General features: G+C 39.6%; 1 protein-coding gene across 1 annotated transcript in view; it reads left to right on the top strand.

Annotated features, from left to right (window-relative positions):
* ANXA10 (annexin A10) overlaps nt 1-14091 on the top strand; it is a 44803-nt gene that overhangs the window by 19627 nt on the left and 11085 nt on the right. Inside the window, exons 4-6 of the mRNA XM_060153242.1 lie at nt 8748-8861; nt 10501-10591; nt 11823-11902. Of these exons, the coding sequence (XP_060009225.1) occupies nt 8748-8861; nt 10501-10591; nt 11823-11902 (285 nt within the window). The remainder of the gene's footprint in view (nt 1-8747; nt 8862-10500; nt 10592-11822; nt 11903-14091) is intronic.

Raw genomic sequence — 14091 nt, 5'->3', positions numbered from 1 at the left:
TATTAGAGAAATGTAAATAAAAACCACAATGAGGTATCACCACACACCAGTCAGAATAGCCATCAATAAAAATTTACAAATAACAAATGCTGGAGAGAGTGTGGAGAAAAGGGAATGTAAATTGTTGCAGCCACTATGGAAAACAGTATGGAGGTTCCTCAAAAAACTAAAAATAGAGTTACCATATAATCCTGCAATCCCATTCCTGAGCATATATCTGGAAAACTTTAATTTGAAAAGATACATGCACCCCAATGTTCACTGCAGCAGTTTACAATAGCCAGGACATGGAAATAACCTAAATTTCCAATAACAGGGGAATGGATAAAGAAGATGTGGTACATATATACAATGGAATATTACTCAGCCATAAAAAAGAATGAAATAATGTCATTTGCAGCAACATGGATGGACCTAGAGGTGACCATACTAAGTGAAGTTAAGTCAGACAGAGAAGGACAAATGTCACATGATATCACTTACATGTGGAATCTAAAAAATAATACTAATGAATCTATATAAAAAACAGAAACAGACTCACAGAATAGAAAACAAACTTATGGTTACCAAAGGGGAAAGGGAGTGGGGGAAAGGGATAAATTAGGAGTTTGGGATTAACAGATACACGCTGAATATATAAAATAAACAACAAGGGTTTACTGTATAGCACAGGGAACTGTATTCAACATCCTGTAGTAACCTATAACTGAATCACTTTGCTGTATACTTGAAACTAACACAATATAATAAATCAACTATACTTCAATATAAATAAATTTTAAAAAAATTTACTTATCACTGCACAGTGACAAAGCAGCTTGCACAAGTGTTTTTATAATATAAAATTGCCCAAGTATTTACACAATGAATACCAGTGGGGGTAGAATGAAGACAACTTCTAAGTTACACTTTGTACAGGCCTACATCACAGAGTGTTTCAACAGCAAGTATTTTTTTTATGATAACAGAAAAGGCATACAAGTTAAAAGCATATAAAACTACTCCCCTGAGCATATCAGACAGAGTGCTAGTCATCCTTCTATGTCTTGCCCCTGAGTGCACACAATTAGATAAAGGTAAAAAGAAGAAAGGAAAAGGAACCGCCATGTTACTTTGTTTAAATGGAGCTGTCGGAATTGCTGTGGGTGGCCCACCTGCAGCCCCCAGGAGCTCAGAGCAGCCCAGCTTGAACAGCATGTACTCATTAGCCTAATGCAGGTCCAAGCTGTGAGGTCCATAGCGTCCCTGTAGGGCAAACAAGAAAGCAGAGGCAGTCGGCCTGGGGAAAGGCACACTCCAAAGGTTGCATTGGCAAAGCTATTTCTATCCCTCCCAGAGAGAATTTAAGACTAACTAGAGAATGTGTTTGAAGGCTCCTCTTTGAACTCGCAAAGTTTAGCTACTTAAACATATTATTCAACATGTATCTTCGCAAATGAAAGTGATATGTTCTTGTGATGCCCTGAAAAACCACTGTAGCACTCTTTGCCCATGTGCAGTGCAAGGGCACTATAATTCCTGAGTTCCAGCCCCTCCATGAAATCAAAGTGCGTGCAGATGGGGAACGTTGCTTGTTTTTCCTTGAGCAGCCAATGCCTCCAAACAAACAACTGAGGAAATACGCGTGGACCCATTCGTTCATTATTTTATACCAATGCTGTGTAGCTGGCACCGTGCTACGGCTGGAGAAACTGCCATGAATAAAACAGACCAAAAGCCCTGCCAGGGTCTTTACCTGGTGAGACAGAGAAAAATTAGTGAAACGTGTCCTGTTAGAAGGGACTAGTGCTCTGGAGAAAAGTTGAAGCCTGGTGAGAAGGACAGGGAGTGCTGGCGGACCAAGTGGCCAGTAAGTCCCCCCCGTGCGAACGAGTTCCGTTCCCAGAGTGCGTTTGCAAGTCCGATTTGTTCGTTAAGTCCAGCAAAGTTAGCCTAGGAACCCCACTGACACAGTCGGCTGTATAGTATGTACTGTCATAGGTTTATAATACTCTTCACACAAAGAATACATAAAAAACAAAGAAACACAAAAAATAGAGAAAAGCTTTTTAATCTTACAGTACAGTCCCTTGTAAAGCTTTTTAATCTTACAGTACAGTCCCTTTGTAAAACGTATTTACAAAACAGTAGTCCAGTACAACAGCTGGCATCCAGGGGCTGGTATCGAGGGAACAGGCAAGAAGAGTTACTGATTGGAGGAGGGAGAGGCGGTGGGAGATGGCAGAGCTGAAGGATCGTCAGCAATAGGGGACGGAGGGCGAGCTGCAATTTCACTCACGCCTGACGCTGATGGCACAAGCTCTGGTTCCTTGCTGGATTCACTTCTATCTACTCTCTTGAAAGAACGATCCAGTGATGTCTGGGTAGTAGCTCTTTTTTTCTCGTCATAGATGACACGGTAGCACTGGATTGCATTCTGAACGGCTGCTGCAACCTTCATGTACCGTTCTACGTTCGGGTTCTGTGCCTCAGAAACTAACAGTGCCTCCTCAGATAGAGAAAATCCCCTTGCCGTTTCCTGCGTCGTGAACCTCTTCGGTTCTTCAGTTACTTCTTCTTCTCTCTCTTTGTCCTTTCTCTGGGCACATTCGCATCTCTGAAAGTTCACACCGTGAACGTTCGTATGTAGAGGACTTACGGTAATTGTAAATAGCCTGACGATGGCAGGCTCTGTGAAGAAGTCCAAGGGGCGAGCCACGTGCTGGGCTAGAGAAGGAACATTCAAGCTACAGGGAGGAGAAAGCAATGGCCCTGAGGGGGCAGGTCTGCTGTGCCAGGAGCCACCGGAAGCCCAGGGGGTGGAGGGGGGTCTGGAGCAGGGAGAGGAGGGGCAGGAGGTGAGGGCACAGATTGGCCAAGGGGACATCGTGCGCCTTGCTGACCATCGCATAAAACACCTGCATGTTTGCTTATCCCGAGCTCAGCTGCACAAAAGTAGCTGTAACTCATCCTGGAGTTGGGAGTGGCAAAGGGTGTTTCTGCAGAGGAGTGACTAACTGATCGGCATTTTTCCAGGAGCACCTGTCAGGTGTGTGTGGGGAGGACAGGTGTAAGGGCAGAAGGGGACTCACTCGGAGGCTGCTGCATTGTCGTAAGGAGCCACGACGGTGCCGAAGCCAGGGTTATGGTGGTAAAAGTGGGACAAAATCGTCAGTATCTGGATGTAAGTTAGAGACCATAGAATTTACTGACAATGGATATTGGTAACGTGTGAGAAATGCAGTGTAACACGCAAACTTCTGGGGTGCAGAGAGACAGAAAGAGGGGAGAGAGGAAGCAGCTAGTATCAGCCATTTTTAATCTGCAGCAAATTACCTAATATTTGGGGGGGGGTAGATATTTTGAGTGCCTCATACCTCCCAGAAAATATTTTAAGAATTCCACCTGAGTTAAATATATTCTGTTAAGGCCAATGCTATGAGGTGGGTGCTGTTAGAATTCTCACTGTACAGACGGGAAGCAGACACAGAAGTAAGGGCACCTACCTGTCACTTCACAGCTGATGCTCGGCCAGGACCGGAACCACACGCCACCCCCAGGCCTGGGCGCGACGGGTTGGGAAGACGCCTGGCACTACCTGTTCCACTCAAATTCTCTGAGTTCCTCGAGCTACCTTATGAAATCAGTTTGCTAGAGCCATGTACACACGCACGCACGCACACGCATACGCGCACGCACACGCATACGCGCACGCACACGCATACGCGCACGCACAGACGCACGCACGCACACTTGCGCTCCAAAGCAAAGCTCCCCCGCGCCATCTAGCGGCCGCGCTGATCCCTATCAGCAGTGGAAACCGCACAGGTGTTCAGGGTCAGCGCCCAAGGCGATCACAGGTGAAATAAGGGAAGATGCTGTTATGAATGTTTGGGAGGGATACGGACCCAAAAAGTGACTGAAGATCAAATGGAAGATTTTGCAGTGCCCAGGCCATTGCCTTTGTCTTTTACATTTAATCAGTGAATTCAGGGCTTTCTCCTCCCACATTTATTCCTTTATTCTCGCACTTGTTCACATGTTCATTTATACATTATATACCACGTACTCTGCACATCTGAGTACTCAGCACTGTGCCAGAGCGAGATGATGGATTTGGGGACATTTGTGAGAAAGTCCGTGTCTGATAGACGTTGGGGGGACATAAATGCATATAATATGGTCATTAAATCTGGTGTAATAAGTGCGAGGGTGGAGCAGCGGTGGCAAAGAAATGATCAGCTTCCCCGAGGGTCAGAGGAAGTCTCGCAAAAGTAATGATAATTCTAACATTTCTATCTTTCCATCAGCTTCCAGAACCCTTTACTCTCTACATAAAAGTCTATTCCATTGGTCTGTTTGCATTTAAACCTTTAAGGCACTGCGCTGGATTTAATTTTTTGTTGGTTTTTTGGTTTGTTTTGGGTTTTTTTTTTTTTTTTGGTATTAGGACAGCACTAGTCACATAAAATAAATTGAGAAGTATTCTTTCATCTGCTGCTTTCTACAAGATTTTGTGTAGAGTGGATTTTACTTCCACCTTAAATGTTTCATAGATTGTATCAAGTGATTTCACCCGGGTCTAGAGATTAAGCGTGTGGGTTAATTGTGAATCCAGTTTTTCAAAATAAATATAAGGAAATTTCGACTGAGTTTCAAACTCTCCTTGAGTTTATTCTGGTAATTTGTGTCTGTCAAGGAATCGAACCATTTCAACTAAATTTTAAAATACAGTGGTGTATCTTTGAATTATGGTTTTCTGCAGATATATGCTGAGGAATTGGTTTGCTGGGTCATACGGTAACTCTATTTTTGTTTTTTAAGGAACCTCCATACTGTTCTCCATAGTGGCTGCACCAGTTTACATTCCCACCGACAGTGTAGGAGGGTTCCCTTTCCTCCACACCCTCTCCAGCAAGTCAAGCCTTAGCTTCTGCTTGGCTGTTTCTGTGATGCAGCCACAGGCAGCTTCTAGGGATGCACCAGCAAGGCAATAAACATAACCTATAGGTGGTGAGCAGCCTCTCCAGCAGTTATTATTTGTAGACTTTTGATGATGGCATAATTCAAAAGGATACATGCACCCCAATGTTCACTGCAGCACTATTTACAATAGCCAAAACATGGAAGTAACCTAAATGTCCATCGACAGATGAATGGATAAAGATGTGCTACATATATACAATGGAATATTACTCAGCCATGAAAACGAATGAAATAATGCCATTTCCAGCGACATGGATGGACCTAGAAATAATTACACTAAGTGAAGTAAAACAGAAAGACAAATATCATATGATATCACTTATATGTGGAATCTAAAATATGACACAAATGAACGTATTTACAAAACAGAAACAGACTGACAGCCCAGAGAATAGACTTGTGATTGCCAAGGTTGGAGAGGGAGGGATAAATTAGTAGTATGGGATTAACAGACACACACTACTATATATAGAATAGATAAACAACAAGGACCTACTGTATAGCAGAGGGAACGCTACTCAATATTTTGTAATAACCTATAAGGGAAAAGAATTTGGAAAAAAATAAAATATATATATATGTATAACTGAATCACTTTGCTCTACACTTGAAACTAACACAACATTGTAAATCAGCTGTATTTCACTTACATATATAGTGTTATAAATATGTTCATAATATTCTTTTTTCCTTTAATGTCTGTAGTATTTGTATATGTCACTCTTACTTTGCCAATATTTTTGTATTTTTTTTCTTGTCAGTCTAATTCGAATTTTATTAACATTACTCATCTTTTCAGAAAATTACATTTTGATTTCATTCACATTTTCTAGTATTTATTAATTTTCAGTTTCATTGATTTCTGATCTTATTCTTATTTCCTTCCTTCTTATCCTGGACTTAATTTACTCTTCCTTTTTCTAGATTTTTTGAGGTGGAAGATTAGGTCACTGACTGTATGTTTCTCTTCTAACATAAATATTTAAAGCTAAAAGTGTATCTTCAATTACTATCTTCACCACATCTCACAAATTTTGACATGTTGCATTTTCACCTTCATTAAATTAAAAGTATTTTCTAACTCCCTTGTGATATATTCTTTGAGATTTGGATCATACAAAAGTGCATTTTGAAATTTCCAAACATTTGGGATTCTCCAGCTATATTTTTATTGTTAGTTTGAAGTTAATTTTGTTGTAGTGGGAGAATAAACACCTGTGAGAGGCACATTATGAGCCATATTGAAGGAAACATCTCAACCACATGCTGTTCCAACTATGCAAGGTCCTCACTGTTGGGAACGATGTCAACAGATGTGTAGAGAGAGAGAAATTTTGAGGAATTAGCTCACGTGATTACAGAGGCCTGCAAGCCCCAATACACACAGCAGGCCAGCAGAGACTGCGGTAGGCTAGAGCCTCAGAGAGGGTAGCCGCTCAGTTCCAAAGGCCGTCTGCTGGTAGAATTCTTGAAGGAAAATCAATCTTTTCTTATAAAGTCTTCAACTGACTGAATGAGACCCACCCACATGGTGGAGAGTAATCTGCTTTACTCAAAGTCCACTGATGTAAATGTTAATCATCTAAAAAATACCTTCACAGGATGTGGTCCATATATACAATGGAATACTGCTCAGCCATAAAAAAAGAATGAAATCATGCCATTTGCAGCAACATGATATGATAGAGATTGTCATACTAAGTGAAGTAAGTCAGAAAGAGAAAGACACCATATGATATCATTTATATGTGGAATCTAAAATACAACACAAATGACATTATCTATTAAACAGAAACAGACTCACAGACATAGAGAACAGACTTGTGGTTGCCAAGTGGGAGGGGGGTGGGGGAGGCATGGGCTGGCAGTTTGGGGTTAGCAGATGCAAACTATTATATATATGATGGATAAACAACAAGGTCCTACTGTAGAGCACAGGGAACTATATTCAATATCCTGGGATAAACCATAATGGAAAAAAATAGGAAAAAAGAATGCATATACATGTATAACTGAGTCACTTTGCTGTACCGCAGTAACAAACACAACATTGTAAATCAGCTATACTTCAATTTAAAAAAAAATTTTTTTAAATACCTTCACAGAAACATCTAGAAGAACGTTTGACCAAATATCCGGGTGCCATGGCCCATCCAAGCTGACATAAAATCAACCATCACAAATGGCACCTGAATTCCTATCTCCATGCTACCTGTCCTTCCTTGTGTAACTGTGTCTTGTGTCCTCTGATCCTGTAAGGCCATTCTGATATCTTATCTGAATTCTTAGATCTCTCTTGAACTACTGCTTTAGGATCTTATAAAGTGAAAAATGAAGATCAGAGCCTTCGACAACATGAGCTCACATTTTTACTTACGCTACGTCTGGGTTTATGGGATGTTGGTCCTCTTGAAAACAGAGACCCTGTGTTATTTTTCTCCAGCTCCTACCACCATGTCTGGGAAAGAGAAATAAACACTCATTGAATACACTGCCATCTTTCCTTCAAAAAAGATGTATTGAGCTCATGGAAGCATGAGAACAAAGCCTTCACGAGCTCAGATGTTCACGTCAGCTTTATCCATTGCTATCACCTGTCTCCTAATAGCACCGTCAGGACTATTTGGTAAAGGGATTAGAAACAGTCGATGGTGAATGAGGGAATTAACTAGACTACCAGCTCCATGAGGAAGTGATCTTATAAGTCTTATATCTATCTACTCCAAGCACCTGCCACAACTCCAGACACCTATTAACTGCTCATTAAACAAATTGCACTGACCTGGGCGCAAATTCAATAGATTCTCTCTGTTACCAATTACCACCTTGTGGATGATGCTTTTATTTGTTAAAAAAGAAAACCCACAGTATAGGAAACGTGCTTCCAGATTATACTAAATAAAATGAAAATTATGACTATTTCGTTTTTATTGTAACAAAGCTTATTTATTATGCCTTATTGAATTATATTATTGAACCAAGTCAGAACTAAAATATTGTGTATTTCAACATAAAACTGAATATACACTATACATTTTAGCAAGAAATGGTAAATTTTAAGTATCTTTCAGATATCTTTGTAACCCTACAAAAAATAAATTGAACATATATGTTTTTAAACAATCCATTCTACATGAGTAAAAGGAAAGTCACATTAAAACGATCAGTTTCATGCTCTTGTACCTGTATTTCAAGGCCAAAAATCCAGCACACTTATTTTTCCTTTTAAGCATTTAATTTTCAATATTTTCAGTAAGTATATTCATGTGACTATTTGAAGAAAGTTCTAAGACTACCTAATTCATTTATACAAGCTTTTTGGCAATAGTATAACCAGAAACTCTTTGCTAAAAGACATTGCTATAATGATAAAATAAAATGCATATATTCTTTAAGGACTTTCTTTCATTAATTCCACACAAGAAAACTAAGCACTCCCAAGTAACATGCTTTCAGGTTTCAAATTTTATTTATTTTCATAATGAGATGAGAAGAGGGGTAGGGTTGGGATTAGGGAAGGAGTATCCCTCTGTGTTTACGTGACTAGAATATCCATACAGATGAGGTTTCATGCAGAGATGTCATCACATCAGTCATTTTCAAACCCTCAAGTCCACGATCTCGTGTAATCCACGTACACACGTGTGAACTAAAACCAGATTAGTTATTATGTGAAGTGACGTGGAAAAGGAAATCGTGCTAGAAGACTTTCTGCAATTATCCCATTTCTCTCATAAAATTGGTAAGCGATATAATGAAGGTATTTGTTTTTCCCTCCACAGGACCTGGTTAGTGACCTGAAGGAGAAGCTTTCCAATCACTTCAAGGAAGTCATGGTGGGCCTCATGTACCCACCGCCCTCCTACGATGCCCACGAGCTCTGGCATGCCATGAAGGTAGAGGTCGGATGAGAAAATATTTCCATAGTGCGGGCCCTGCCCTATGATGCTGCTATGTGTGATCAGGGAGGGGAGGGAACTTCTGCACAAAGAAGAAACAAAAGAAATGCTGGGGGGGGTGTGTCAGGAAAGGGGGGACCTCCAGAGCCCAGCGGCGGGATCAGTGGATTCTCCTGTTGTGCAAACTCAGACCCACCAACCCCGCTCTGTGCAATCTGCCAAAAGGAAAGCTTCCGGGGCTGTTTGGATTTGTCTCTCCCAAGTTATCTTCATACATTAAGAGGAAATATGATAATTCATGTGAATCTCTTTACGCTGTGGTATAAATTGGGCTCATAAAGTAATGAGTCAGCAGTAATGCTGAGTCAGAGACAAACTATAGATGACATCTTTATTTTTGCGACCCTAAAATAATCCTTTACAAAAACTATTGCTCAAATGTAGCAAAATGTTACTTCTGAAGGATTAGAGCAATTCTTTCTTACAGGAAAGAAATTAACTACAGATTTGTTAGAGGTTTGTTGGCTAGGGATGGAGGCCAAACGGCTTTTCACATCTTTCCAAATGCTGATATGAAACACCTGCAGAGCTGCTGCAATCATTCCAATACAATGCCTGCCAATGACCTGATTACCCTGGTCTGGGAACAATGTGTGACTGGAAAAGGGAAACGGAAAAAATATTAAGGAATCTGGATCTTGGCCATCATATTTGTAGATCAGAATAAGCCTTATGTAAAATATGAATTTCAACTAATTCTTTTTTACAATTCCATATGTGGAATTTACTCAATTAAAATTCAGTGAGTAGATATGAATCTCAAAAGTATTGATTTCTGTTTTTACTATTTAAAAAAAATTTTATTGGAGTATAGTTGATTTAAACTGTTGTGTTAGTTTCAGGTGTACAGCAAAGTGACTCAGTTATACGTGTGCATACATCCACTCCACTTTTATTTGTTTTTTTAGATTCGTTTCCCATATAGCCTATTACAGAGTATTGAGTGTTGCATAATGTCAATCCCTACCTCTTGCAAAATGATGTGAAGTAAGTCCTATGTTACTGTTTAGATGACACTGTTACATTGTATCGATGTCTCATAGGATGGAAAGGATTTCTGAAGCTTTCTGAAAAAGATGTGTTGTCTTTAAAATCACCATCAGAGAAGAGTTTATGCCTATGGCTGAAAGAGACTACAGAAAGTAGCCAGTCCAAATGTTTAGGCAAACGGTGCAGAAGTCCACATCCTGGGAGAGGCAGGGAGACGTCTCTAAAACATCTGTGCAAAATTAGAGACCCAGGATCAAATTCGAGCTTGCCCAAGAATTGATATTCTAGCAGGAAAAAAATCAGTGTCATGAGCATTGTTTAAACATCTTTTCCCACATTATTTAGAAATGCCCATGCTGTTTTACTCTATGAAGGAACAGAGTTTCAGATAATATTATCTTCTTGGGACCAAAGAGCTAGTAAGTAGCAGAGGCAGACTGAACTGGGCCTGTCTTTAACCCAAACATATTTCCTTGCCCTCTGCCACCTCTCAGAACACCAGGGAGGCTGTATCCCTTTACTGCACAGAGTGCACTGTTATTTCCAGCACAGATGCCTTTATATTTCTCTCACTCTGTCCTTCTAGGGAGCAGGCACTGATGAGAATTGCCTCATTGATATATTAGCTTCAAGAACAAACGGAGAAATTTTCCAGATGCGAGAAGCCTACTATTTGCGTAAGGAAATACACATTTGTACATATGTTTTACACTCATATAAACTTTATATTTTTCAAATAACATGTAAAATATTCCAGTTTATGTATTTTAAAGAATTTTCTAAGACACTCATGTGTGAAATACCACTCACTCAAGACCAATTAATTCACTAGGTAGAATCGATGATTAGGGTACTAAAAATGAAACAATTCCCTAGACAATCAAGTTGAGCGGACTTTCCAGGAAAATAATTACTAGTTTCTATGAGGTGGGTGTTTACATTAGGACAGCAAGTACTTGGCACAGTGGCTCAGGGAGCATCGTATCTCTTACCTAGGAGGGACCAGGTATAAAGACAGAACAAAGCAAAGCGCGATGATCGCTCAGCAAATTCTACAAATATGGGCAACTACTTCAATTTACATAAACCTCATAACCACTGCGATCCACCTCAGAATCAGGTTTTTACACATTTTAAAAGTAGAAAGGTTAACTCTTTTCATTTTTAAAAAGGCTTAATGCCGTAAGTTCCATTGCATCGTGTATTATGTGACATTGAACTGTCAAGAAAATGTTACAGACAATCAGCTCTATTGCATTCAAACAAAAACAAGACTTTCCCAAGGGGAGTGAAGTAAAACCCTTCACTGAAAATATTAAGACAGGACAAAGACTTGGGGAGAGCTGGGCTGGGCAGTGCGCTAAGGAAAGAGAAGGCAGGATTCTGAATTTTAAAGATTGTAGAATGCGGGCTTCCCTGGTGGCTCAGTGGTTGAGAGTCCGCCTGCCGATGCAGGGGACACGGGTTCGTGCCCCGGTCCGGGAAGATCCCACATGCCACGGAGCGGCTGGGCCCGTGAGCCATGGCCGCTGAGCCTGCGCGTCCGGAGCCTGTGCTCCGCAACGGGAGGGACCCAGGCAATGAGAGGCCCGCGTACCGCAAAAAAAAAAAGATTGCAGAATGTAAAATGATTCTCAATGTTGTTTCTCAGTTTTGGAATAGACATAGTACTTTTTTTTTTTAAGAAAACCGACCTGGGCCTATGTTACCATTGCTGTCAAATTACTTGGGTGGACTGTTTATTGGCTTCATGTGAGTAGAATGTGGTAAAAGACAAAGAAATGTCAGCAGATTAGATGTCTCCTCACTTTCCACTCATACGGGGGAAGTAGCGCTGACCTAGGCAAGCACAGCGATACGTGGTTCTATCATAAACCAACCCTCCAACATGGGCGTTCTCGTACCCAGAATACAGCCGGGACCTGCAGGAGGACATTTACTCAGAGACCTCGGGACACTTCAGAGATACGCTGGTGAACTTGGTCCAGGTATGAAACTCCAAAATTCACACCATTTTGCACTATTAAAAAAATAGGTATGTTTCGTTTTCAAAAAATAGGACAGAAAACTCCAGTTTACCCCAGTTTAACAGTGAATTCTGTACAATAACAAGTACTGAATGCCAGCTAAATTGAAGGCACTATGATAGAAACTTGGGTTGGATATAGAAACAAACAAATATGAATAAGACACCATCTCTGTTCTCAAAACAATCTGCTATAAGTAAAATGATTATAATTATCAATAAATGCATAAATAATTATATATTACAAGGATGTTAACAGATTTAAAATACTACGGTTACAATTAGAATGAGAACATCGCCTAAGGCCCCAGGGACCCAGGACCGCACCAACAGGTGAACAGTTAGAATCACCAGATGAGAGTACAATACACATAGGGATCCAGGAGCCTCACGCATGACTTTAAATGAGGAGAATCTGGATTACTGAAAATAAAAACTAGTTTTCCCTTCTTACCATCTCTTTATTTCTGTAATTCCGTCTTCTCCTTCAGCTTGTGTTGACCAAATCAATCAGACACACCCTCAGTACCCGATGAAGTGATGCAGGAAACGGGAGAGGATTCAGCAGGAAACAAGGGGCTTGGATTTAGGCAAGACAAGCTATTTCGGTTCCTCTGTGTTATCACTCAGATTGTTGACTAGCCATCTTCTAGCAGGGAGAGCAGTGGATGGAACTCGATGTTCCAGGGCAGGTTATAGAACTTATAGAATGAAAGAAAACAAGGGAACATCAGTTCAGGAAAAAAATACAGAAAAACTCCCAACCACTCCAGAAAACAGACCCACAGCCATATGCTAATTTTTCTTTCTGAAATTGCAGGTTCCAACTTTTACCTAGAGAGAGTTCTTTTTTTTAATTCTACAAAGTTTTTATTACAAAAATGAACAACTTTATTTCTCAAGTTAAAGTATTGTATTACTTTACACAAGAAAGATAAAAATTAAGAATTCTTTCTACCCTGTCTAGAACTACTCTATATACAGAAAATAGTTAAAATGAGAAAATAACTATTGATAATGATTTTTTTTCCTTTAAAATATCAATGGCAGTGTGCAAATTTAAGTGACTACTTCATTTTCCTTCTTTTCTGATTGGGCAATTTTGCTATCTTCCTCCTTCGGGGTGGATTAACACATCCAATAAAACACAGGAGGTGTGGTTTCTTTAATGTGTGTTTATTGTGATTAAAAACTTTATACTGTACTTCACAACAGTCTCTATAATTTAAGAATGAATAAATATATCAGCCAGATTAGAACACAAACTAACAATTCCATTCATTGCCAGGCAACAAGGATTTAAAATTTTTTTTACTCTTTTTTTGAGCCCAAGTTATTGTCAGTTCTGAATTAGGAATAAAGAAATCCAAAAGGAAAGATTCCAGAGGAAGCAAGTATTAGCTGCCCCAGACAGAGGAGAGATTGGTGACTAGGGCTGGTTGGATTTCTTCAAAATTGTTCAACCGAAAAAAATGGCATAGTACTGAGCAAATCTATTGACCTTTCAATTAAAGTAAAAATTCTATTTGTAAAAACAAAATCAAGAATTTGCTTTCTTGTTTAATTTGGTTTGCTGTGGTTTAATTTGCATGTGCATGGCATGGCCGCATAGTTCATAAAGCTGCCTGTATCAATTCCTCAAGTCCTATTCTGAAGATCCTAATCTCTGGGATGAGAACATCAATAGAGAATAGATATCGTCCAACTTGAGACTTCTGTGTAAGGTGTTGTAGAAATAAGCTTATTTAAATTTGTGACAGAAGTTGAGTCATTATAGGAAAAAAGGTTTTAATAATCATTATTAATATTAAAAATAATCTCACTTGGCAACGTCAGTTGAATATTTTCTAACTTTTCAACGTTGTAAGATTAATTAAAACATTCTCTCAATTTAGAAGGGTCTTCATCTTTTGGTTTTCTAGGACTGATGCTCCGTAATGTAAATTAAAACAACAGTTTCCAGTCAGAAATTCGTGTTGGCATTAGGACTGCCCCTAATAAAACCAAAAGCCCTATTATAAATCCATGAGTTGCATCTTAATAGCAAACACGTTTTTATTTTCTTAGTATCCGAAAAGAAATTTATGTCAATTTATTAAAGAAATATATAAGCTTTCTAGGAAGACAAAAAATATATTTCATTAGGACTAT

Source organism: Lagenorhynchus albirostris, chromosome 7, assembly GCF_949774975.1.
Source record: "Lagenorhynchus albirostris chromosome 7, mLagAlb1.1, whole genome shotgun sequence".
Lineage (NCBI taxonomy): Eukaryota > Metazoa > Chordata > Mammalia > Artiodactyla > Delphinidae > Lagenorhynchus > Lagenorhynchus albirostris.
The sequence above is the reverse complement of the archived record's forward strand: the minus strand, read 5'-3'. Positions and strand labels throughout refer to the sequence as shown.